Source organism: Ischnura elegans, chromosome X (assembly GCF_921293095.1).
Source record: "Ischnura elegans chromosome X, ioIscEleg1.1, whole genome shotgun sequence".
NCBI classification, from domain to species: Eukaryota; Metazoa; Arthropoda; class Insecta; order Odonata; family Coenagrionidae; genus Ischnura; species Ischnura elegans.
Genome location: NC_060259.1, coordinates 70861762 through 70889150, shown reverse-complemented (window position 1 = coordinate 70889150; position 27389 = coordinate 70861762). Strand labels below are relative to the sequence as shown.

At 38.1% G+C, this 27389-nt stretch overlaps 2 protein-coding genes and 1 pseudogene across 2 annotated transcripts in view; 1 reads left to right on the top strand and 2 right to left on the bottom strand.

Annotated features, from left to right (window-relative positions):
* Positions 1-4646: 4646 nt before the first annotated feature.
* On the bottom strand, positions 4647-5842 carry LOC124171183 (annotated as a pseudogene).
* A 2053-nt stretch (positions 5843-7895) lies between these two features.
* Positions 7896-9577, bottom strand: LOC124170741 (cytochrome c-2). The gene is made up of 4 exons (XM_046549662.1): positions 9481-9577; positions 9184-9230; positions 8743-8884; positions 7896-8346 (listed from the first exon to the last, which is right to left on the bottom strand). The coding sequence occupies exons 2-4, from the start codon at positions 9220-9222 to the stop codon at positions 8201-8203; spliced, it is 327 nt and encodes a 108-aa protein (XP_046405618.1). The 5' UTR covers positions 9223-9230; positions 9481-9577; the 3' UTR covers positions 7896-8200.
* A 189-nt stretch (positions 9578-9766) lies between these two features.
* Positions 9767-27389, top strand: part of LOC124170740 (kinesin-like protein unc-104) — a 256423-nt gene continuing 238800 nt past the window's right edge. Inside the window, exon 1 of the mRNA XM_046549652.1 lies at positions 9767-9849. The gene's annotated coding sequence lies outside the window, so the exon portion shown is untranslated. The remainder of the gene's footprint in view (positions 9850-27389) is intronic.

The window sequence follows — 27389 nt, the reverse complement described above, 5'->3', positions numbered from 1 at the left end:
TTAAACCATCTCCATATGGAATTTTGCAAAGTATTCAAAATGAAAGTAGAGTTGCCAGGGATGAAGGCACAATTAATTTTGTAATTCAGCCATTTTCCATTAAAAGGTGAGCCACAAAGTGTGATTTCCCTCACAATGTGCTTTGGGATATGTGCCATTGTAATGGTCCCTGATAGCATGTTTAGATGAAGCTCTACATTTATCAATGGAACTAACTGTACAATAACAATGTAAAATCTGTGCAGCAACCTACAAGTTGAAACATTGCGAGAGATTTATTACGAAGCTAAAAATTGTGAAAATGGTATTGCCACATTGTACATATGAGTTAAGTCTGAAGAGGAAATGGTATTGCTTGAATTATTTGTTGATACTGTGTCATTTCAACCCCTTGCGGTAATGTTTTTTTACACGTTTTGCACGCTGACTGCGGCATTTACCCAAAAATTTTAATTCCTCCTAGATATATCCTCCACTAAGGCACTTTCCCTCACCAGAAGGATTGATAAGGGGCTTAACTCTATAAGACCAGCCCTCATGGCAGGGGGTGCCTCCTGCACAGGGGGTCTCTTCTGCACTGGCTGGCAGCTAAAATCATGAACTACCGCAGCCCAAGGGTTAAATGCCCACAACACTCACTTTTCTGTTGGAAAGTTCCCCTTTTTGGAAAATTTCCTTTCAGCAGGCAGTTTACTCCTCCAATCTTGGTCACTGGACTATGATAGAGGACATCGAGGTAAGGATGTTTGAAAAAGGGACAAAAAAAATGCCTACCACTAAAATAGCCAGAGAAAACACACAGACAGATCCAACAACCTAAACCAGCAGTCTGTATTAGCCAAACCTGTTCCTCTGACTTAAATATGTGCTAGGGAGGAGTACAGCAGTGGCGCAGCGAGGGGGGGGTTTTAGGGGATAACCCCCCCCCCCCCCCCAGAGCTCAGAGAAATTTTTAATTTTAATTAATTTATTTTTAATTTCACTTAATTGGATTGATACTACTAATTGAATAGTGGAAGGATGAATAAAATGTCCCTCAGAAAACTGTAAAACTCACAATTTTGAACCATTTATCTTACCGCTTATCCTAGTGGGTATTCCATACCCCCACGCACACCGGTATTAGTTGCACCTAAACCCCCACCAGCCTTAATTCCTAGCTGTGCCCCTGCACTCTCCATCAAATGTTTATGCTGCTTGTGACAGTAATAGACAAAGACCATAGCCATATTCACATAAACATCTGATGAGTTAAAAATATAATCCTTTTAACAATTCAGGATTTCAGAAGTTCTTGCAGTTCCTTAAAATAAACCCATGTAGATATACAATAGGAATTGGCATGGATCTGCTTGAAATGCTGATAAAAACTTAGCTCAAAGTCAAATATTATCCCTAGCAGGGGCGCAGCTAGGAATTGAGGCTAGGGGGGGTTTCATGTGCACCTAATACTGGGGGGCTTGAGGTATTGCATACCCACTAGGGTAAGCGAATTAAATAGGGTAAGAAAAAAATTAAGATGAACGGTTCAAAATGGTGATTTTTACGGCCTTCTGAGGGATATTATATTAATCCTCATGCTATTCTATAAGCAACATTAATCCAATTAAGTAAAATAGATTTAACTTAAAAATTTCTATGTGCTCTGGCGGGCGTTTTATCCCCCAAAACCCCCCTCGCTGCACCACTGATCCCCAGGTCCTTCATCAATGTTACCTGGGACAATGATTCCCCATTTAGTTTATATTAAAAATGACAGATATTTTCATTCCTGGAGAATGTCATTGAGAATTTTTTTTACTTCTTAGGCTAAGTAGATTATGTTTACACCAAACTTCCAGTTTTATGAGAGTTTGGAGGGTGAATTGATTGGATTCTATAAAAGATTTTCATGTCATCAGCATATAGAAGGAATGGAATTGAAGATCTATAAATGCTGAGGCCTCTACTAATCTCACTAAAATCAATGCCTTTTCTCACTGTACCTCACTATAAGGGCGTATCCAGGATCACTAGGGGGGGCAAGCCATGGTTTCGGGGGGGGGGGGGGGGGCAAGCCATGGTCTAGGGGAGGGGGAGAGCCATAGGATTTATGAGATTATTTCCTTGAAAATATAGTTTTATTTTAGTTATATATCTTATACTAATACATATCATTTTTCGTGGGTTTAAAGAAAATTTGTTAAATACTTTCGTTTCAATTCAGTACTGATTTTGCTCAAAGACTATTGTAATTTTTTCTTCTATGGGGGGCAGCTGCCCCTCGCAGGGTACGCCCATGCCTCACTACCTCCTCATTCCCACTAGATACTACAAATCACTCTTGTCTTTTAATCATCAAGTTCTACTATATTTATGGGCACTCCCAAAGGTTACATAAATGATGCTGCTTTTCCATCAAGTCATGTTTAGTCACTAAGAACTACGTGATAAAGAGAACTTGCCCCCTTGAATTTATAGTACAGATGGGTTTTATAACCTATAACAAAATCAATTGAATTATGCTGTAGACCATTTTTGGATTGGGTCTTCTTGATAACTAGCCACTTTGGGAAGAGGCAGCATTCACTGAATATTTATGATCATCATCATGGCTAGATGCTTAAATGTTGTGAACTCCCAAATTTGGCACGTACTGTCAAAGGATTCAAATGCTTGCAGCTATGCACTATGGTGGACAATATAAGGAGGGTAGAGTTATGGTGTGATGAGTTCTTGTCCTAGGCTTAGTATATTACCTGCAGGGAATACCAAAATTATTCTCACTCAGGAAAACATTTGCCTTGACTTACTCAACAGCATTGCTGCAATTCTTTCAGCCATATGATGACTGACCATTCATGCAGAGAATCAATGAAATTCTTCAAAGTTTGGTGCCTAAATAACCTACATTTTAGTGACACCATGACAAAATTTTGTTATTATATGAATACTGAATCTACCCTTTTTCTGGGAACAGATTTTCTATATACATATACCTTTCAGTTTGCATGTAGGAAATCCAATCTTTCTCAAAGAATATGCGGAATTACATACTTTCTTTTACCTTCAAAAAACAAATGTTTTTCCTGTACATTTGTTACACCCTTTTTATTCACTCATTGCATGTATTTCTCTGAAAATAGTCCCACCTCATTTAAAGACAAGTCCAATACACTCAGACATAGTCCCACCCCCATCACCTTTCTCGAGTAAGGGGGCATCAAAGAAGGACTAAATTCTGGGTAATACAGAATTAATTTCATCATACTTCCAATTCATGGTTAGTAATTCAATCCAAGCCATTCTCCTGAAATCATTAGCATAACAATAAATCTTAAAAAGTAATGGAAGAGTAGGTACATATCTAAATGCTGCTAGCTTATTCTCACCAGTCCTCAATCCCGTTATTCCATACCACCAAGGAATGAAACAATGCATCAAAAAGAACTGCCCCATCCCCCATAAAAGACCTTAATTTGCCTGATTCATTATCTCCAACAATGGAACAGAATGACTGCAGACAGGCAACTGTATATTGCTGGATGAATGCAGCAAAGGTATGAAAGATGGCTTCCAGCTAACTTAGCCTGATTACCTTACTTCAGGAATAATAAGATTTTCATATTATCATCACTCCAAGTAACGAGTCTTTCATAGTTTGTTCAGCTGCATGTATATCAACAAAGTATAATGATTAGGTTGAATAAATAAATTCCAAATATTATCCAATATAACAAGAGTTTAAGTACCAATAGAAGAAATGATGAGAAGGAAATCCATTCCTTTCTTATAGAAGTACATATAATCGCTTACTTGAATGTGGTAATAACAATGGCAAGAATTGTTTTTTGCCAAATATCTTTTCCAAAGATGCCCATGCATCACACCAAGAAACTTTTTATTTATTTTAAAGTTGGATATCCAGTGCATTGCTTTTTTAGTTCTAGTAAATGGTGTGTGCAGGGGCGGATCCAGGATTTCTTTCTGGGGGGGGGCACAAGGATACCTCGTAATACAAAACAAACACTATGATAATGGGACCGTGTTAAAAATCTTGCATATTTTTTAAGGATCTGGGGGGGGGGGGCATGTGGCCCCACACTAGATCCGCCTATGGGTGTGTGTAAGGTGTGAATAAGAAAAAAAATATTTCTCACAAAATCCTTCCTTAGCACACTTAAAAATCGTACACAGGAAATATTCTGCACATTTCATAGTTGTATCACCAGTAGTTCAAGCTGTGCATTAATGAATGAATCATGACAGTATTAGTATAATAAAATATTTTTTTAGTGACAAATGTTATGAAAATCAGGATCATCACAATTTCCCTAGGTCACATTCCTGCCTAACCAAGAATTGAAATGGATAACTCGAATGCTCCTTCAGCACCTCCAAATGCAATGCAAGAAAATCTGGAGATTTTACTTTGATGCTGTTTACCCATTTATGCCAAAGGTTTGAAAAATGCAAATTTTACCTTGAGTGTTAGATATTGCAGATGAAAATACGTATGAAAGCAATACCCGAAAGAAAAAACAATGTAGCTCTTGCCAATTATTAATTATGAGGTGTTCCAAAAATGGAACACTAAGCAAATCCACTACCATGACGTACTCAATGATAACAAGCAAAATTTGATTCATACATTTATTTACTTACTATTAAGAGTGATATCCAGGTGAATACTTAACATGCAAGGATACATGGCATTTTTTACTTTGAAAAGTGGTATTTCTGTGACATTGGACAGTGGGAGTTTGCTTTCCTTGCTTTATAAACGTATGATTCATGTCATCATGATGTGAGTCAAGTTTATGCTTCATAGATGGTCTCCCTTTCTCACCAGGCTCAGCAGTATTATCATATGTCTCTATGTAGTGACAGGCCACACGGCGACAAAATTCAAGAAGGTCCATTGGGTTCACATCGTTTATTTTATGAAATTGGCAAGCATATGTAAAGCCAGCTCAAAGCAGAATAACAGAGGGCTTGAGTACCATTTCTTTTCACAGATTGATGCTCGATTTTTGTCAATATTTTCATTAGCTCGGTCCACTCCTTCCATTTACTGATTATAGACCTTGATTTGGCTGATTAAATTGAATCTTTTATCTGCTTTTGAGAATAATGACTGACCTAAAGGATTGACACCAACACCAGAAGATGCAACAGTCACAACACTGTTACCATTCCATCTACAAACAATATTGCCTTTTCCATCAATTCAGTGAACAAATGTGCCCCTATCTTTTTTCTTTAGGGTAGCTACAGATAGTGAAGGAGGTTTATCTATGCGATCTTTTCTCGCTGTGCCTGTTGCTTGGTGGCCCATTGAATGAAGCTTATCAAGGAGTACAATGCTTGTGAAAAAGTTGTCAAACACAAAATGGTATTTATCAGGATGCTGCATTGTGCCTCAGTAAATTGCAAAACAACTGAAGCACCTACACCATATTCTAGGTATCGAGTGTTCAGGTTTTTTCCTTGATAAGGCTGAAACCAGCAAATGTAGCCTAGACGCGTTGCACCACACCAGAATTTATACCCAAACCGCATAGGCTTACCCCGAATGAACTGTTTGCACCTGTGACGACCAAAATAGGGAATCATGGCCTAATCAATGCCGACGTATATTTCATTTGGTACAAATGTCATCTGTCATTCAGTTGCTCAATGAGAGGTCACAGCTTGGACAACTTGTCCATGTGGTTCAAGTTAAATTGTCAGCAACATGCAAATTTGAAAATATTGTCTAAAATCGGTCACATCTCATTGCACCAATAACGAGAGAATTATGCGAATCTGGTCTTTGCTCCCAAAACTTACGTTATCTCGGAACAGAGATGCGAATAGCAGAAGGTCAGCATGGTCAAAGTACTCGTCAGAAGAACCATGAATGAGATGAGCCAAAGCACGCAGCAATGAACCAGGAAGATTATTAATTGTTCCACACCTAATTGCTTACTTTTTAAAAATTAAAGAATATTTCAGAGCACCTGAATGCACGCATAATAGTAGTGGATTTGCCTAATGTTCCAAAAACGGAACACTGTTAAATAAAAGCTTATAACTAAAACAAAATAAGTTGATTCAAAGTTATCTTATTAAAGCACTATAGGTTAACTATTATTGAACATCCATGGAAAAATTTACAACATTTAGGCATAATGGCAAATAGTTAAAAATACAACATTGGAGAACGTCTCAGAAAAACTGCCTTGAAAAAAAAAGACCAATAATCCTCTATACTCTGGCTGCAATGGGTTGGCAAAACTGACATTCTTTGCTCCCTGTAATACAATATATCTTTAAAAAGAGGTATAGGAAGAAAAACCGTGGCATATTGGTGTATAATGAGTCATAGTCATTAAATTAGAAAGTCGTATCAGGTGTTCCAAAAATGGAAGACTAGGCATAAATGGGTTGAAGCAAAATCAATTGTAGTCCACATTCAGTATAGATCCTCACCCTTCAGGTAACTGTGATCAGGAGCAAAACTCAAGCTCTACAGATTGTCACATTTATCCCAAAAATTTATAACTATGTACCATAACGCCAAATTTACCTCGCAGAAATTCCACTCTTCTCCGATGAACTACCAGGATCAGGTGGCATGACTCTCACAAAAAGCTAATTAAGACACTACCCGCCTAACAAACAAGTGGTGCAGTGGCAGTACTGCCTTAACAATTAGAATATCTAAGATAAATGCAATGTTCAGTGATTCGAAAGAGAAAATTTAACAGGACACACTGCTTTATAGCAATAGGGTGTAGTATGTTAAGCATTAACTAAATTACGATTAGCATGTCACAAACCTGCCACTTGTAGCAGGAATAGAGTGAGTTGCCAAGTCCTTCATCAATAGGGAGGAAAAAATCTAAAACAATAGAATGCCCATCCTTTTTTGTTAAGTGTGAAGGAGCATAGCAAACGCAAGATTTAAGTGTGCACCGGAGTTTCAACAATAAAAGCAGGGACTGACATACTAACAGGAAACTTTCTTTTGACCTAAGGAAAAACAAGGATAACCATTACCAGATGCTTGCTGAACCCAAACCATACATGAAAGAATTGTCATCTGCTGTTCAAAAAAGTTTCTGCCAAATTCCAAATTGGATTTACCAATGAATAATACCCAGCAAGTCTTTCTTTTGGATACGTCCTGGATTAATGATCCTTTTGATACACACTAAGAAGGCATTGACATTAAAATCAAGGGTAGTCTTGTAAATTAAAGCAAAACCTTCACTAAAATTTCTATCATAAAGGACAAACCTGAATATAACACAACACTATACCTAGAAAACCGATACGCATAGGAAGAACTTTGATGCCACAGAATATCATTAAACGCTTTAATGCCAAACATATATTTGCTGAATAAGCTGCAAATTCATCCTTCATTACCAATTAAATTTGCATCATAGTTTCTAACATGAGCCCTGGTGTTAAAATCACGTTCATTAACTAAATCAACTTCCACCCTTTAACTTAGCAAATGCTATCATGAAATGAAAAATGATTGATATTATGTTATTATTGCATTAGTGATAGGGGAACTAACAACAAAAATAGTAGGTATTAAGTTACGATGAAATGTTGCATCATCTAGCAGTACCTTATTATGATCAAGGTTCAACACACAAGTTACCTTGCTCTACAGTAGCACATCACATATCCGAAAATAATATAACCAATAGAACCTCAGAAGAGCTAATCCCTAAGTACTTATTTCGTGTTAATTTACTTTGAGCACCACAATCTCAACTCACAGATAAGCAAGTACCAAAAGAGACAGGAAATTGTAACCCAACAAGAGAATCCGAATCAACTAAGTACCAAGGTAAACTTTAAACGAAAAAGGGTAGTGGTATAGTTATTTGAACACAAAGTGAAAAATAGTGAAATAAACGTCAGGATGCTTTTATTCAACATCGTAGATGTAATTAACATGATTGGTAACCAGGTTTGAACTGACATGTACAAGGTTATGTATTTCATTAAAATGATGACCGACCACTCGCTTTATTTACAGAATAGGTAGCTTCACCCATTCACGATTTAAAATGTTCACTTTAAATTAAATGACAGTGATTCAATAAATACCTATCTTTACAAATCCTTATTGTAAGGATTTCCTAAAAATTTCACTAATAACACCAACTACACATGAGATGGTATTCCACAAATTCCTGGTCTAATTTCAGAGCTATTACTTCGTAGCCTGCTCCAGGTAGGCTATTAAATCGCCTCTTTCCTGAGGCTTTTTGATTCCAGCGAACACCATCTTCGTTCCAGGAATATATTTCTTCGGATTCTCTAAGTACTCAAACAGCGTATCCTTGTTCCATGTAATACCTGCAAAAGTAAGGCATTAAAGTGAGTAGGCCAGTACCATTGCAAGGAAAGCAATTCACCTTTGCCACAGGTCCTCACTCATGTCCAATTCTAAGTAACTTTACTGCATGCTAATATCCGAAGAAGTTCAATAAGGCAATAGTTAAATATTGTGACTCTGTTGCATTCAGTGTGTGGCTTTATTGCAATATGGTATAGCTGAACTAAAAAACTACAACCTTAAAATCGCTGAGATGTGCGCACGCAAGAGAAAATTCAGCGATTTCCACATATCCTTGACATGATTAACAATGCACATGGAAGTGGGTGACGAATTAGTGATGATCACATCAAATAAATTGCTTTACAGAGGAAACTGACAAGTATGAACGAGAAAAAAAGGCAGCATACACGCACCTTTGCTTTTGTTAGCATCTGTGTAAACGAACCCCGCGGCCTGGCCTGTTTTCCTCCCAAATAGTCCATTCAAATTTGGCCCAGTTTTGTGCTTTCCGCCCTTCTCCACTGTGTGACACTGCGCACAGCGTTGAACAAACACCTACAATTATAAATAGAAATTTATTACTTCCACATATATCATTCATGTACATGAAATAAATGGTGATACTCTGCCCAAAGAAATTCTCAGGGTATCACTCTACTATCTTCACTAATATTCACCTGCTTAACCATTCTTTTTCGACAGCAGATGAATACGAAACTACATTAACACTATACATAAATAAAATGAACGAAATTCGCACATTGCTCGGTCAATTGTGCGATTCGACACCCGTATTTTGTAGGTCGTGGCTTAGCCCACTATTTACGAATAGCAGTAGAGAAAATATCACTAACCTTCTTTCCTTTCTCAGGATCACCAGCAGGTACACCCATTTTAATTTCTGCAAATAAAAAAATCAAAATTAGTGATGGTAATATGCAAGAGTCACAGAAACTAGCCCGTAAACCAGCCCAAGTTCGTAAAGCGGTAACTACTCGCAGCTTTCACGAGCAAATAAATTGATAGATGTGAGTAATCGACTATATTCGCTAAAGAAGTGATTACAATCGCTGTGTATCTATAATTATATCACAAAAATGGCACTAAAATACGCCAACAGACCAAGAAATTTCAATTAAGTTCCCACACACCTAGGATGTGATCCGCACCGACCGTATGCCAAGTGAGAGAGAATTGACTCAATGCTTTGGGCGACCTTTACGAAATCGCATCAACGTCGACCGATCGCATCGTTCTGTCGGAATTACATCATTTCGTTTTATGATTGTAATTATGTCACTGCAACTCAATATTGATTTTTAAAATTTTATATATGTACATTGAATGAACTATAATAAGTACTATAATCTTAGTAGGCAAATAAATACTATTCCCGCAACACAATCAACTTGGCAACGTAGCACACCTATTTCAAATGTTTACAATTCGTTCAAGTGGGTTTGACGGAGAACTGACGGAAAATCTTGAACGTTTCCTGCCTGGCGTTCAACGTGGATGAGGTAGGTTGTGGCTATGAATTTCTTATGGGAAAATCTTACTTCGACTACAAATTAGAATGGTGGGCTGTTTGATATTTCATCTCCAACAAACCACTCTCCTACTTTTCACCATTCAGAATGTTTGTAATTATTCTTATGGGTGTGCTTTGTCAACAGTTTGGACCTGGTTATTGTCATGTTTCCCAGTTAATAATATGCATATTTTATCAAGATTTGACCCTATTTATGTGTATTAGCTCCTTAAATCAAAATTGTTATTATTATGTGGTGTAGGTTTATCTTAAAGAGTGTTTCGTTTTAATTGGACTACATTGCCGAGCTTCTGTTTCTCCAATTTATTTTACCTGCGATCCTACATCTCCGTTGCCTTGAATGTTTTTTTTTCAATAAACTATTCCGGTTGGTGTGAAATTGGACATGTATCCCGTGAAAGCCTTTTAGTTGATTTATTGACTTACGATGGACCCTGCGAGACACTTATCATTCTTACTTCGGTGACAATATTACTACGGCAAACATACGGTCTACAACAAACAGCGTCAATAATGTTTAGAATTTACATTAAGCAAAATCTGTTCTTAATTCGTGACATGAAGTCATAATTGGTTTTCAACGTTCTGAGATACCCAATGAGTAGATGCTGGTTTGTTCTCTTTATTTTCCTGGTTCATATCTTGTATGTTGTCTTTTGCACTTCGGGCATGTATATTGTCATGCCCTAATTCATACTCTTACCTCTTAGATATCCACCACCCTATGGTGCATCCTGTGCAACATTTTCACTATGTGTCCAACCAATGGCATCATACAATTTTTTTAATTTTGTAGAATGATTATAAATATCTAAGGCGACTACATTTTTAAATTGGTATTTGGTTCTGATATGCACTAGAATCAACCCTTAAATTCCCCAGCATTGCTGAATATTTACAATCCCTCTTCTATCATAGGTTTTCTCAAACACTAATATTTTTCTCATTTTTCAAATCATTATTCTGACTATGCACCTCTTATTATTTAACTTGCAGAAAAACCCATTTAGGCATATAAAAGTTAGATGTAGTATGTGGGACTTATGTGCTGCTGGAACAAATTAATTTTGAACCTTGAAAAACTGTTTTTATGTTTGATTCTTCCATTAAATTTTTTTGGAAATACCTATTGTAAATTATTATTTAACACTCGGCCATTTTATTGAAGTGAAACTTGAAAAATAAATTTGTTGCGGTTTTCATTTCGTCAGAAGTGAGGCATCCTAGAAATTACTATTTTAGGGCTGTAGGATGCCTCACTAGGGAAGGAATTTGCCTCTTTTTGCTTCAACATCCAGCATATCCAACTCCTGCTGTGTGGGTTACCAATTTTCAGCCACCAGATGGCCTTGAGTGAATCATTATTGTTTACACTTTTGCGAAGGATTATTTCCTACAGTAAAAGTTCCTCCCTTGAGGAGTAAATGACCCAAAACACAAGTGATAACAGTTTTTCATGAAAAGTGTGCGGAAAATTTTTGAGTTTTCTTATGTTAATGTTAGCAGAGAATGGCTGAATGGAATCGATTTTTTCATTGAAACTTATCTTTGCCTTCCATCTGCTGAATACTTTAAATGAATTATAATTTACATGTCTGAGTGAACGAACCCATTTAGGATGACAGAGAATTAGGGAAGTATATAACAATGAAATACCGAAAAAGTATGCTTCGAGCCATTTTTGTAAAGTAGCTGAAATATGTCAATTGATCCTAGACAATCGACTGTATAGTATGAGTTAAGTATCTTAATTATTTTATTCCTGTTGACCATTAGCACTGGTGTTAGATATATTCCTTGTTTATTTTCCCTGATTTGTCAAAAAAGTTTTTAAAAATTAAAAATACTATTCTAGAAAAAAATTAGTAGCAGTTTTTCCTGGCTGTAACAGGGTGGTAGTATTACAGTTTTTAATGCATAAATCAGCTGATGGCATAAAAAAGAGATTTTTTTGGCATTTCACTTCCATAGCTGTTTAAAAAGATCCATTTAAATTCTTAATAAGCCCTTGATCCATGTGTTCACTCACCATTTTTTTAATGTTGATGAAGGTGGAATTGGTGGCAGGTTTTTTGCATCAAATTTTTGAATTGATTTTTCAATTGGACGTTTACCATCTTTTTAAATATATTTTCCCCCAATATTGGGTGAAATTGGGGCGGAAATTTTTAAAATTATAAGTTTATTCATCCATGTAAAATTTACAAAAATATTTTATGGCGGTGATTGCTGATAGATACTCATGTCCATTAAAGGTTAGGTCTATTGTGACGTTGAAAGAATAAAGTACCCTCAAGTTACAATTCTTCCATACCCTTGTTCACCTCTTGACAAGTATTTAAATGGAATATACATGAACAATGAGGATAAATGATGGCAAAAACAAGTTCGAAACTACATATTGGCATTAAAAAATTGGGCAACAATAATTCTGGATCCTTCAGCATTCTGGCCAGAATTTCTGACTGCTAACTTAAAAAAAATAAATGATGATACTTCCATGGAATGGATAAATTTTTACTATAGTGTAGTTACGTATAGTTCATCCTTACAGTGATTCTAAAATTGCTGAATGATTGCTTTGGAGGGAAATGCACTAATCATCTGGCATGTTGAAATAAATAGCCTCACCTCAAGTCCCAGGTTTATGGATTAGTAAATGTATGCCTGTACTGTGAAAATGATCATGTATGGTTTATCCATTTTTCCTGTCCTGAATATGCTATGCTGGAGACTACCAAAGGGAATCTGGAGCCATAGTTGGTTTGTACCTTTCTTCATAGGCAGGGGGGCACCAATGCTAGGTTTCGCTCTTAGTTTCCTTCCCTTCTCTCTCGCAGCTGATGATGTAGCATGTTGGTTGCTGTCTGTCAATTCCCACCAATCCAAGTACACAGTCACAGGGGGCAGTGGGTGGGCAGTTTCCTCCATGCTGTGTTTTCTTGACATCCTTTGAGTTCGGATGACATTTTTATATTTATAATATCGTTAAAAATTGATTGTCTATTCTTAATACTTTCCTCCTGTATTCACAGAGTCTTAGATTCAGAAATTTGATGAGAGTCAACAAACTGAAAGTTAAGGGACATTCTCAAATCAGAGTTGTTTGAACAGCCCTGTGCACATTTTTTTTGTGTACGAAAAGCAGGGGAATATCATGACATCAGTTTTGGTGTGGTTATTTCCCTGTTCTTATTCTGTCTCATGATGTATAAAGAGTATTGTTTAATGTATTATGGCTTCCTAACCATAGTTTGACCGGCATAAAAATTTCTTTCCTCGATTCTTAGGGTGCAAGGGCAGATAATAAAAATGTACATTCATACTTTAAGAAGGCCCATTGTGTGCGCTAGCTGTTAGTATAATGGTTGTATAAGGGCATAAGTTGCGTGGTACCCTTGTTGGAACGTAGTCTTCCACAATCAAAGTGAAGACGCTTTCCAACTGAAGATGCCTGGTGGAACCCCGGTGAAACTGTCATCAACCTCTGATAACCAACGCGGCGAAAACCCGGAAGATGGAGAGATCTACGCATGGTAGCTTACTTACTCTGGTATTTCCAAGTGTTCAGGTTGTATTGTCTTGGGGACCCAGGTGCTAGTGAATCGTGTCCCCCTTCTGATTCAACACTATGTGTGAAATTCGCTTGGTGGTGTAACTTTTAGCGCACTTTACTGGCGGTAGGGATGTCTGGGTTCGAATTCCGGCTAATGATTTTTTCATGGCGAAATTCATCCATGATGTAAATTGGCACTCTTGAGAGTGGCTGCGCACAAATTTATTAGTTAAATGTATCGTTGCGAGTCAGGGAAATTGAAATGGGTCAGGAATATCGTTCGTGGCGTCTAAGAATATTTATGCCATTAGGCGCGACTCAAAAGAACCATCGCGCTTTCGTCATTGACAGGGAGAGATGTAGTGGATATATAATGCAACCTATTATTTGATTTGAGAAAATCTAGGCTCTGAGAATGCCTCATTTAATAGAATTGCTTATGATTTTATTTAAATCTCTTTGTGTGTGTGTCAATTTTGATTTGAGGCTATTTTTTTGTTTTAATTTCACTAAAAATTAAGTTCACATGATACTGTTTTTCTAGGGGTTCGTTGCGAAGATGTGCGAGCCGATAAGAATGAAAACATTTTTAAATTCAATTTTTTCATAACCGACTCGTACTCTTAAAATAGGTGTTGTAATGATGGAAAAGATAGTATACAATAGGCAGGGGAAGGAAGGTTTTTGTCAAAGAAAATTTGGAGAATTTTATTTCGGGAGTCTTGTAACAATACCGTGGCCTGCGCAAGGGAACGCCTGTCGCTTCCTCCAAGCGCCATTATCGAAGGAAACGTTTCTCATTTGGCTCAGCATATCATCGTAAAAAAACAGCGGCAAGCAGGGGCAGGTTAAGAGGGTAGGGTGACTCCCCGTACTTCCTGGAGTAATGGGAAGGATTGTAATCATTAAGGTGGGCCTCTAATGCATTGTTTTTCAAAAGCTCAACCAACCGTCTTAAAAGATATTTGGTGCATATTTAAAAGCCGCCTTTCCATTAGCAGACGCATTATCTTTGACGTGAGAGGTATTGCATATCATCAAGGTACCTACAGTGGAAAGTAGTGAGCAGCCCCAAAAAAACCGCTGTAATCCGCCCGTGGCGACAAGCGCGGGCAGTCTTGCTTTCCGGAATTAATTATTTACCTCCTCTAACAATTTATTCCTTTCATAGCCATATTTCTCGGTCTTTCAGCACTTAGTAACACTGATTACCTTCTTTGTTAACTTTGCTTGAGCTTAACTCAAGGTCGTTTGGAATGAAATGGTTTAAGCCCTCCTGAAATACTCGCCCGTTCAATGGGCACGGATACAGAAGTCACGTTTGGGTTGTTCACCGTGTCTTTTTTCCCCTTCTCTCCTCAGAGACATTCATAAATATGCATATTTTCAAAATTTCTACGGTTGCAATTCAAGTTTGTTGTAAATTTATAAGTTTTCTAGCCTTTTAGATTGATATAAGAGACAATGGACACTACTTGTCAATTTCCATATAACCGATTCATTTTGATGTAATGCCGTTCGATATTTGCCACCATCACGTACAAAAATTGTCTACCTTTAATTCCATAGTGTTCAGATCATTACATATCCATATGTTTGATTATAAATTCACAATAAAAATTTTTTCCGGGGAACATCACAATGTGAACTTATTTCCTGCAATCGCATTGTCGTTCCACGATGTGAAGTCTGAGACATGTGTTGTTGGGGCGCAGCTAGGAATTAAGGCTAGGGGGGTTTTAGGCGCTACTATTACATAAGGTTGTGGGGGTATTGCAATTGTATACTTACTAGGGTAAGCAGGAGTTGCGGGGGCCCTCCTCCAGAAAAATTTGAAGAATAATGGTTCAAAATGGCGAGTTTTACGGCTTTCTGAGGGATATTTGATTCATCCTAAGACTATAAATAATACTGATCCAAATAGGTAAAATGTATTAAACTTAAACATTTCTCTGAGACCTGGGGGGGGGGTTTATCCCCTAAACCCCCCCCCTCTCGCTGCGCCACTGATGTGTTGTACATCGATTTTTATTTTAGGTAGAGCCATTTTGGGCATTGTAATGAATTTACTATTTTCCCTCCCCTTTTTAACAAGAGTAGAACGTCCTTTATTTTAAGCCGTTACTGATGTGTTCCTCTTGCTTCGTTTCTCCTGCGGAATGACTCTTCTTCCCCACGGCTTATGTTCGCCGCGGGCTCAAGTTCTCGCCTCCATTTTCACCGCTTCCTTTCCCCACCTCCGGATTGTGTTAAACTAGGAGTCAGCAATATTTTTTTGATCGAAAATACACTAGGTACTCATATGCTTTATCTACTATCAAAGTTCACCCATGGAAAATCCGTGACTAGGGAAATTTTCGCGGGGGACATGACATTTTTATGCTCTCGTTCACAATACGAAATTTAGGATAAGAACTTCATCTTATTTTTAACGTATGTACAAGTAGTCTCTGAATTTATGTTTAAGGCACCCTACTGAATTCTAGTCATTATTTATGGTTCTTTTTATGTTTATCTGCCTCAAATGTAACGTATTGGGGAGCAGAACTGTTAAATGCTTAATTAAAATTAATGCATATTTCTCGAGTGCAAGTGTGCCTCGAAATTAGGGCTCTGTCTAGTGTGATACTGTAATTGATTAGAATTGGCATATGGGAGCAGCTGGGTTGGAGGAAGAGGAGTATTGTTTGCCACAACGGCCACAAAGAACCAGGAATAAAAAAATCAAGGCAAATCAATGGCTACGGCCTTGCCTTATGGATACCAATCGCCGTATTCACTTGGTTTTATACGAAATTATTTGCGTTGGTTTTTATCACCGCCACGTTTCCATTGGTTAACCCCCCTCATTGTTTACTGTTTTACTTCTCTTCTGCATGATTTTTCATTATAATTCCATGTTGACTTTCCCGTTGTTAATTACCCGATAATTATCTCTCCCGTACAACTCCGCCCGCATTTCCTCAGACCTCACGCAATTTCCATATTTGTTTCATTTCTCGATTTTTCATTTGGTATTTTCGCCTTTAATTTCCTATACATTTGTGGTACGTCATTTACCACTTCTCTCACCATTTACATCCTGGTCCTCTCTTTTGGGATGTCGTTGTCTCTTTTCTATTTGGATGACGGGGATGATTGCTAACGCTAATTGCTCGTGTCCAGCGTTTTCTCTCTTCTCCCCCAATACAGCGGGTACGGCTTTCGGGAAGTCATATTCTTTAAATACTTGTAATTATTTCATTGGCTCATAATAATTCAGGTCTCAACTTTCAATAAATTACCTAGATTATAGTTATGATATTTTTGTAGCCACTAATCGCTTTCGCTCGTCTGCAGCCTTTTTTTGGTCACACTGCCAGTTCTTACAATTGTTGTCTGCCGTTGTTCATTAGGATATTTATTCGGATATATTAAGCCTGCTTAATTTGAATTCTAGGAATACCAAGCAGTTATTGGTTTCCAGGCTCTCTGACTGTTACAAGGTGTCTAATGTAACTAATGGCTGTCACATTGTGACAGTGTCACAAGGACTTAGGTGCCATTAACAAGCTTCTCCGCGATGTTCAAATTCCTCATTTCCATCGATTTTTGACCCCCAAATGGCCTCTAAAACTGAAGGCCTGAAGGAAATTGGCAGCACTGTAATAAAAGGAAAATTTTGTGTTTGGACGATTTTCCCTAGTGTTTCAGACGATTTTCCCTAGTGTTTCAGACGATTTTCCCTAGTGTTTCAGACGATTTTCCCTAGTGTTTCAGACGATTTTCCCTAGTGTTTCAGACGATTTTAGAGGGGGTCGAATCTATGACTTATTGTCGTATCTCGTCTAGTTCAACCAAAACATTTGTATAAATTAGTCAGTCTGTCAGTGGTAGAAAGTGGGCAGTATTAAAGGTATTTATGGAAAATAACATTATTGCGTTCGTATTTTTCCCGATGGCTTTCATGTCTATTAAGCTGAGGTATGTGTGTTCCCCAAAGCAGAACATCAATCGTGCAACAGCGCCACATGCCGCAGAACGGAAATGTGGGCTACTGAAAGATACCTATAGATGATATTTAGTCATCAATACGCCCGCATTAATGAAAATTCTACGAGCGGAAAGGAAGTAACCCGGTTTTTATGCCCTTGTACTCTCCATCTTCTTCCATTCTCTAATCCTAGAAAAAAATGATTGAAGTGGATGGAGAAATAGGCTTTGAGAGTTGGGACAGGAGGTGGAAAGAAGGGGGTAATTTGTTTTCTCCAAGAAACATTGTAAAATTGCGATCTTAGTAATCTTAAATACTGGTCTTAACTAATCTGAAAAAAATAATAAAAAATGTTTTTTTATACATTCATCGTAATGAAGTACAGATTAACGTATTTGCCCTAAAATAAGCGTTTTGAATAATCGCACGTGAGATTAGGGGGAGGGGGTCGAGTCGAATTTCGCGACATCTTACTGAGAGGGTAGGGGAGTTACAAATATCGCAAAAATCACCTCACGTAATTAATGAACGCCCCTTTATCTCCATTTGTCCATTAGAACTCTTGAAACGCCGAGGAAATGTAATCGAGTCTCTTTAGTATACTTATACGTGGATGCACCGAATTTTCGCGAATTGCGAAATCTCAAGGTTCATGTGTTTTCATGATTGTGCTGTAGACAACATGAATATGTTATGGAAACTTTGAAGGCATAATTTTTACGTTTGATTGCAAAAATGGGTACGAATATTTTTAAGTAAACTGTTCTTGCAATTGCTATACGCGAAAATTCTTTTGAGTTATCATGAGATACGAAAACTACCGCGGAAAGGTAGTGGAAATAGTTCGGTATTTACTGCTGAAGCGAAATATTCAAAAGACGGTTGATAAATCTATTACTCACTCTTTCAATGTATCGTTACAAAATTAATTATGCAGACGATGTTTCTTCGCAAAGATGGGCATGTCTGATTGGGTTAGATCTGGCTCATCATTAAGGTCCTGGAGTGAGAAATTTGCTGTTTCCGGGGGCCTGGTGCTCTCCCTAGCCCACCTGCGGTTTCATGTGAAGCTCTCATGATCAGATTGCATTCCGAGGATTTTTTTAAATTGCTATCCAACAGCGTGAACAGCGGTGGAATTCACTGTAATTCACTTGAGGAAATATCCCTTTGATCGGAAATCGAACCATGGCCCTTTGGCTTTCCGGGCTGTAGCGCATGTATGGGGTTCTTAAATGATTATGGCTGCATGAAAGTCCATTCTCCCTTGTTTGGATGTCTTGGGTTGACCTTGAGGGTGTTACACCTAGCCCCAAGGGCCTCGAAAAAATTTCCATGGCAGTAAAATAAACTGCTTGGGGTTAGGATCTGCGCATTGACCCGGAAAGCGATTGAAATTAGTACGAATCTCGAAAAAATTGTTTTAATGTGGCTATTTGGAGGCATCATGCGGATATGTACTCTACACCTCTTGATATACATGTAAAATATCCATTTACTTTAAATACTCGAAAATCAGTTACTATTCGATTTGTTTCAGCGTTGTCTGCGTGAGCGAGGCAGATGCTTATATAAATAAAAGTCTGTGCCTGATATTTGCGTCGAAACCAGTTTTTATTAAGTGCGGGACATATAAAATTGTTTCCTGATGATGTCATCAAGAGGTTTCAATGCCTCGAAGTGAATACGTGGAGGAGATGAGGCGACTTTTTTCCTGGTCTGTACCGCGAATGACGTTCAATCATCTTGCTTCCTGTTGTCGGAACCGAAATGCTTTTTCCTTCCCGCTAACTGGTCAATTTATTTGGCTCGTGGGTTGATGCGTATTGGAGAAGTACCTGAATGACCTCCTGAACGCGCGATCGACTGCTCAGGACTAATTCCCCGCCCTAGTTCTGCTCACGCCATTGCTCTTTCTTCGAGAGGAAATACTGTTACTGCTACTGCTGGGGATTGGTATTTTTCAGCCATATTTCCTCCTAACAAGGAGGAGTATCGATTTGTGCCTGTAGCTCTTGAGGATCTTAATGCTCATCAAATGTGTTTGCGTTGCATTTTTGAAACTATTACTTACTCTAGTGCACATCAGAATAATATTTGTATCGTTTCTTTGGTGACCGTACTAAGGACTTCGCGAAGGCGTGTTGGCTCAAAATGTAGAGGCATATTTTTCATGTAAAACGGACGCCTTAATATTGCGGCAAATGTAGTACACACACGTTTCAGTTGTAGAAATGGTCGCGTATATCAGTGTCCTTGAAAGCGACCATATTTTCATTTTTTTGCAAAAAATGTAGGTCTTTGCAACGTGGTAGTCTACTACGAAAATGTTTAATTTAGTGAACCTATGTTTGTCGATGATTGAAAAAAAAGTAGGCCATGGAAAAAATAAGCCTGTCTTTTAAGAGTGAGAAACGTTTACTCGCAAAAGTTGTAATGCTCTCAAAATATTCGGACGTAGCAAAAATATTCTGTTATGGTTCAGTTTATTTCAATTCTGTTCACTCCGCTGGCTACAAAGTGAGGGAATGGAACGTAGCTCTCTTAGTGACTGGACTGTAGTTGTGTGTGACGTCAATTGGCTTTCCCCTCCCCTTTCTGTGATTGGTTTAATGGCTTTGACGTATGCCTCCAGTAACGAAAAGGACGCGACGTGAATATGCGAGACAATATGGGTCTTATTATTTTTGAATTATATTATAATGTACCATGGAAGCACCTGGGTAACTGAGTGTGTATGAATCGTTTCATGCGCATTTTCCGAGTTGTTACGCTGGAAGTTTTTTTTTTACCTTTTCATTTGTTCATGAGTTACGGCTCTGACTCTGAACAATGGCTCACCACGTCAGTGAAGGCGACCGTACGCGCGCCCAAGGAAGGAAAATAGAGCGCGCTGAGATCAAGGTTAAAACTTGCGGCTGCTTTTTTCGTGGTGTCGTAGTTAGTCTGCTGTTTAATTAGGGATGCAAATTTTCGTCACGCCATTTTTTTCGGTCACTGCCCTTAGGAGAACTTTATTACCTGATAGTCAGCGTTCACAAGTGTAAACTATTCCGGCTTGAAAGAGGCTACAAACACGATTTTTAACATAACTCCAGGGATTCGTAATGTACTATATGGTTGTCATAAGAGGACAGTGCGGTTTTGAACATGGTTTGAATGAAAACAGAGTCTACATTTCTTCGTTAATGGTTGTCATTGCTTCATTAATCCTGTTCAGTAAGTGGTTTAGGTTGCGAATTTTTTTGTCCATAAAAACGCTTTTGATGTACCCCCGAGGAAAAATCAGCAATAAAACATCTTGAAATTTCCGCAATAACTTCCTCTAAAGTAATGAAACCGCTCCATTCTTTTAATATAATCCTGTATTTTAGTATGCGTGTGTTGAGTAGATTTCAGACATCTCATTCTATTGGTCTTAGCTCGAATTGCGTTGCGGTGACTTTCACTGCATTCCGGATGCCCATTTTAGGTGGTTATCTTGCCATTTTTTTCTGACCTGTCGTCATCCTATGATGATTCAAAGCTATGCTACGATTTATTTTATTCTCTGAGCTAGCAAGTGGAATTGCAAGGTCGGGGTATCAAATCCGCGGAATGGGCTTTTGATTCACAGAAACGAAGAGACTATAGCATAATACTATAACTGACATTACTGAAAGGAATGAATTTCATAGTCTCCAAATCTCTTCAACATTTTATTCTTCTGTCAAACATCGATCCAGCGTTGGCGAAAAAAACATGCATAACTTTTAAGTAAAATAGCTCTTGCATGCACAATTTTTAATGTTATCGGTTGTTTAAAGACTGGACAATTTTTCTTGGTTAAATTACTTTTAATGGCACCATCTAGAAATTATCTTACATTATCAGTGTAGGTGGTAAAATCACTTTGCCATTCCACATCGATAATTTTGAGAATCGTCCCTGAATAACTTTTTTCGGTTATAAACGTCAAGGCATGAACGGTACTTAAATGAACGCTTAAACTGTTTTTTTTTCAACTCCTGAACAGTCGGTTATTTTATTCATGTGATTCAAGTAGATGCAAGTATTCTTAGGGCTCACTGAATCCATTTTTCGTCGTTGCCTTCGCTCGCTCCGGCAAAATTTTGCATGAGTTCCACCTTCATCATAACCAAACTTACCGCTGCATGCGTTATAGCATAATAGTCGGCCTTGACCAAGAAAAATAACTGGTCCTCCCGCTCTGAATGCATATTTATTTCATACACCAATGACTTCGTTCAAGATGAACCCTTCTCTGCCGTAAGAGTATTAGTGAGTAATAATGTCATGTAGAAATTGGCTTTCTAATTTGTAGAATTGCTTTTTCGAATCTTAGTCGTTAGTTACTTTTAGAGATGGTGCTGAAGATCGACTTAAGACGTTTCTTTGAGACTCACTGCACTCTATATGGAGCTAAAATGCAAACACAATTATTTATGTACCTATTGCATTTAAGAGTGGGGGCAAGGTAACTTAGTGGGTAGAGCGTTTGGAATCTGACCGCAGGGTTCCTAGTTTAAATACCGGTTGAATCAGACGCACTCTAACCTACCTCTTGGAAGTTTGTGTTGATCAAAAGAAAGGAACCGCTCTCGCCGTCCTAAATGAGTGTTATCCTCATTGCACACTCCTGTTGCTTATTCTGGGTTGAGCGCTAGCCTCGCCAATTCAAACCAGCCCTCGGGTTGAAACACTTAGTTTTTGGTATGAAACTGAGGTATGATAAGAATTCTCTCTATCATATCAGGCACAACCTCGTGGAAGTTCATTTTATCGTAAATGCAAAGAAAAACTGTTATATTCCTATAAAAATATATTGGTGGGATATAGCAAAGTTTAACTCTTTATTTAAGATATGCCAAATATGTTTTTGAGCTTTTTATAAAATGTGTTTGTTATATATTTTTATTTGCAGAATAATATTTCAATTCATGTCTACGTTGTATCATAATTTTAGACGGCGACCTGGCTGCTTCATTAATTAACCCTCGCAGAACTGTGGCGTCTGTGAGCTAATTTGTTGTGAGTTTCTTTGAACTGTCATCAGTGCAAAATGCAATTGACCTGTGTCCTGGTGAACTTGACCGTCGAGGTTCTTGATTCACCTATGTCGTAAACACCACCATGGACGTCGTCTTTGCGCCTTCTCACTCTCGGTGTTGATATTCGAGTTTACGCTGTGCATGAACTGCATTTCTGCCTTTCCCTTGCCTTGGCCGCTTTTCGTTTCTCTCTTGTCGAACAGTGGTCCGAAAGGAGGTCAATCAGAAGTCTCCGTCGGTTATGTAATCACCGTGACTCGGCATTTATTTAAGCGGAAATACAGCTGTATCTTTTCAAGTTTCCTCTCGGGCGGGAACTGGCTCGGTAACTTTCTTTAGTATGAAATCCATAGACAAGGTTGTTTTCTTTGTTTTCTGTATGTGTAATTTTACGTAGAGAGGCCGATGTAACCTTATATGTGGTAATGCCTAAATTCCATTTCCTCCTGTGGTAATCCCGATGTAAATGAAGGTTTTCGTGAAGATTTAAGATTAACATTTAGATCTCTGAGATAAGGAGAGAAAACACTGTGAAAATAAAACGTATATTATTTTAACTTCTTATTTTATTTAGGAATTTGGTGTTTGGAAATTCTTTCTTTCCAGCTTTCTTTAAAATGATTTTATCGTATATTAATTCAGTGGGAAATGCGATTACATAACGTTGTAGGGAATGTGGTAGATATAGAATGCTGGTGATTATATTCGTGAGCGAGTGAACCATGCTATGCAGGCTCATAGACTCTGTCCTCTGGCCATCGGTGTTGGAGGGAATATCTAAGTGGTCGAAAATATTTCATTTGAATCCTATCTCAGTCAACAGCTCAAAACTAAGGCAAACGAACCATTACTATCCAGGATCAATAAGTATTCCTCAAGAAGTTCCTTCCCTTCCCTAGCGATTCAACCCTCATATCGGTTTGAAAAGGTAGTGGTAGAGCTCACCCTAGACCAAGCCGCAGGCGAGTAATGTCACACATCAGAGCTTGGAGATCAGTCCCTTTCGTTGGGCCACCTCGCTTCTCGAGAGGTTTGGTTTGAGGTGTTCGATGGCTTAACTGAGATAAAACCGGGTCTATTCGTTTTTTTCTTCGCAATAATATACTGATTTTTTTATTTACGGCTTAAATCCTGTGGCTACCACTATCCACCTTTTATCTGAACTTTGTTTCTTTAAAATGTAATGTACCAGCGCAGTTATGGCCAAAGAGTGTTATTAGGCGTAATGTCATTGACTTGTCAATCGCATGTTGTCGTTGTCGTAGAATTTTACCTCTCCTCGAGTCATTTGGGGCTGCCTTGATTTGATAAAGCCCCTTGAAGATTGTTTTCGGAACCTGATGTATTCTCTTCTCAGACGGATGTAGCGTGAGAGTAATGGATGGTAATGGAAGTCACTAGCTGAATCGGTAGCCGTTGGGCAGGTGGAATGCGTCTGGAAGCATCGGGCTTCAGATGCACCTCTCAGAAATGTTTTTAGGTTTACTAAACCTGTGTATGCTAACGGATTTTTACTGAGTTTATCAAGTGTTTATTTTAACGTCTTGTAAATTTATACTTAACTGTTTCTTTCTTTTATGTTGTCCACATTTGCGACTGTGATTTTTGTGACACTACTGTGAAGGCGAAAGAAAGATACACGTGGAATTAATGACATTCGTAAAAATATGTATATTATTTTTATCTTTAGCGATATGTTACTTGTGACGGTGTACCTATAGGTTGCCGAAATGTGTATACATGTACGTTGTTTTTGGTTAACATTCTCAGTTATTTAACGGTGAACGGTTATCTCTTTAGAACAATAAAAAATATTTATCCCTTGAAAATTATTTTGGGCGTTGGTAATACTTTTTTTAGATAAAAATTAAGAATTTTTGTTGGATTTTGATCGAGCTAAAAATGGGGGTTGCGTTCGGAATAATGCAAGGGTTAAGTTCATTGAAGAGTGTGGAAAATAAGGTATTCTTTTTTTTCCTAATTTTCCTCTTCTAGAGTCTGAGGTGTCAACTGTGTTAGAACTAAGAAAAAAGTTTTTTTTACCTGCAATGGGCGAAAATAATGGATATTTTGGATGTCCACCACCATAGATATGGTAGTAAATGGAGGAGAATTTATCTTCGATGTACCATGATTGTTATTTTCTTGTTGAAAGTATGATCATTTATGGTCATGTTACTCATCAGCCTTGCTTGTTCCTCTTGCCAAATTTGATATTCCTGTCGTGAAATCTGTTTCCCTTCGTTCAATCCGTGTACCCTGTTCCTTTTCCTCCACTTCTCTTGTAACATCTGCGTGTCAGACTTCCGTGAGGAATGTCCGCCGGGAGGAAATCGTTGTATCATAGTTGAGGATAGGTCACTGCGCCCTAACGCTGTCGTTCCTCTTCATGGAAGAGAAAATGCAGTTCCAATGTGTTGGTTGCGATTGTCCACTAACAATCCGACATCTCTATGACGGGCTGAGAAAGATATCGGGACGCAGGGGTTAAGTTAGCTGAAGCGCTAGGAGACATTCCAGAGCATGTTTCTCGACTTATCAAATTTTTCATCTCAACCGTCCTCTTATGTAACTGGTGGGCCACCCGGGCCTCGGGAAGGATAGTACCCAGAGAAGTGGGAAGCTTGGAACTTGGAATTCATGGTCATATAGCAGGGTTTTTATATTTTTTTCTTTGAGGGCGTCAAGAGGTGTGCCTACCCGGCAGGATGTTTAGCCGCGGAAGTTGTATGATGTGACGCAACAAACGGTAGTGAGAAAACGGCGCGAAGGACGCGTCGGGCGCAACCGAAAGTAGCACTACGAGGTTCGATAGCATACGATGCTCCTATGTACTAACTTTGGTCGCGATCCGTGCAGCCGTATGGAAACGCATAGCGGACAGACAGACAGGCATCCTCTTTTACGTGTATATAGATAGATATTTGCTACTATTTTTAGTTTTTTTTACATTAATTTAAGATCAGACTTATTTTTTTTAAGAAGCGTCAATATTTTCTTCCTTTACGATGAGTAAGTGATGCAAAATTAGTCCTCGACGTATTCTGGTTCCTAATTACTACGACTACTACTCCACTTCCCCGCTTACCCTATAGCCTTCCCTCTGGCACAGTTTTTAGTATCCCTTCCCCGCTTAGTACTCCCTCCATCCGTCTCATAGTCCTCTATAAGTGTCCTATCTTCTCCCCATGACCAGTGTCTTCTCCGCCTTATCATCTACCTGATCTTCTCTATTCCTCTCGGAACCCAGGCCTCGTGCTCCTCTCCAGCCTATTCTCAATATTTCGCCTCAGCGTCCACGTGCATGCACCACAAAGCGCCATACTCCTTATCATATTCTCCTCTATCCTATTCTGTTATTCTATGAATGAATGACATTTATTTCTCCCTAAAAGTTTGCATATGAAATGGAAAAGAAACTATTTGATTGGGGGTTTTGATGGTAATCGGCCTTTGAGGGGACACAATCAGAGAAAGTACGTTGTACTGCTGACCAAGCATCTCAACATGGTATTATAAACAGCTCTCATTAACTATGCAATTTTATGCATATGCACATAGATAGCTATTTATTTACGTTATAAAATTATCCAAACAGAACGATGCAGAGTTCAATCAAGGTCAATTTCATAGATCATAAATCACTCATCATTTGTTTCCTATTCATGAAAGCCTCCTTTGCTAAGGCTGTTCTTTTCGGTTATCCCTTTTTCTTGGTACATTTTCTTTATTTAAGCCTCAACATCTCTTCTGCCAGCTAGGAAAGCTGTTCTGTTGTTACTTGCGCTGGAATAGGCACCCGCAATAGTTTCTTTTGCCTTTTTCAATAGGCTCGGCATTCAATCCCTCCATTTTTGAATCGACTGCTGAGCAAATAAAGGCCAGAGCGTTATTCGGGTTGGGTGCGTGTAAATAAGATAGAAATGGCAAAAAAAAGAAATCACGAGATGGTCTTGTTGGTCAACTTCGGCGATAGCGTTTGTTTTCATTTCTATACCAAAGTTTATTTCGATAAAATTTAGTGCTCACAAATAAAGAGGATCACTACGATTTTAATAAAACTATTATGATAGATACTTCATTACTAATTTTGACAATAGAATAAACATATTGTGAAATAAAGGTACTGTGGAAAAAACCAGTGTTGGAGTCATCGTCATATAAAGTTATTTTGAAGGGAAGGCATAAAAAGAAACAGTTGGCTGGTGGGGCCAAAAGCCTAGCATTACAAATTTGACATTTTTATAAAGTCAAGAGAGAACATTTTTTCAAATCATAATTTCACTGCAAGAACAAGAAAAAACATTTTTACCATTGGTCCCGAGTATTAATAAACAAACGCATTTACAACGTATGCATTAATCAATTAAATTTTTAGTTTAATATCCGAAATTATTTTTCAATATTGTCTATAGAAAATACCTTCAAGTGTCATAGAGACAGTTTAACATGCTTTGCCGAGGCAACGTTGAGTGGTTGGCGTTTTAGCATTTTAGTCATACAATGGAGGTAAGACCGTCTAAACGTTTCATTGTAAATCTCTAACCTTGGTAGGAGCGCTCCCTGAGCGCTCTTTGTTTGATTTCCCTTATTTATTTATTCATGAACAGCCAATATGACCTTTAAATTGAGTATAGAACTTGTAATCTGAAGCTTTAACAAATATGAACCATAGAAAAACTAAAAAAAGATAAAACATTTAGATTCAGGGTAAAATAGCTTTTCTAAGCTGCCTCATAAATGGTCCGAAGGGCGTTGAGATGTCCAGGGAAGGATAGGTAGAAGAAATGATGTTGAAAAGGTTAGGAAATGTATAAAAAAGTGATCTGAGAGAGAGAGAAAGACGTAATTTAGGTCAGTATAGTTGGTGGTTATTATAAAGGACGCGGGTTTGAATGTGAAGTGAAAAGAATGGGAGTATTTTAGAG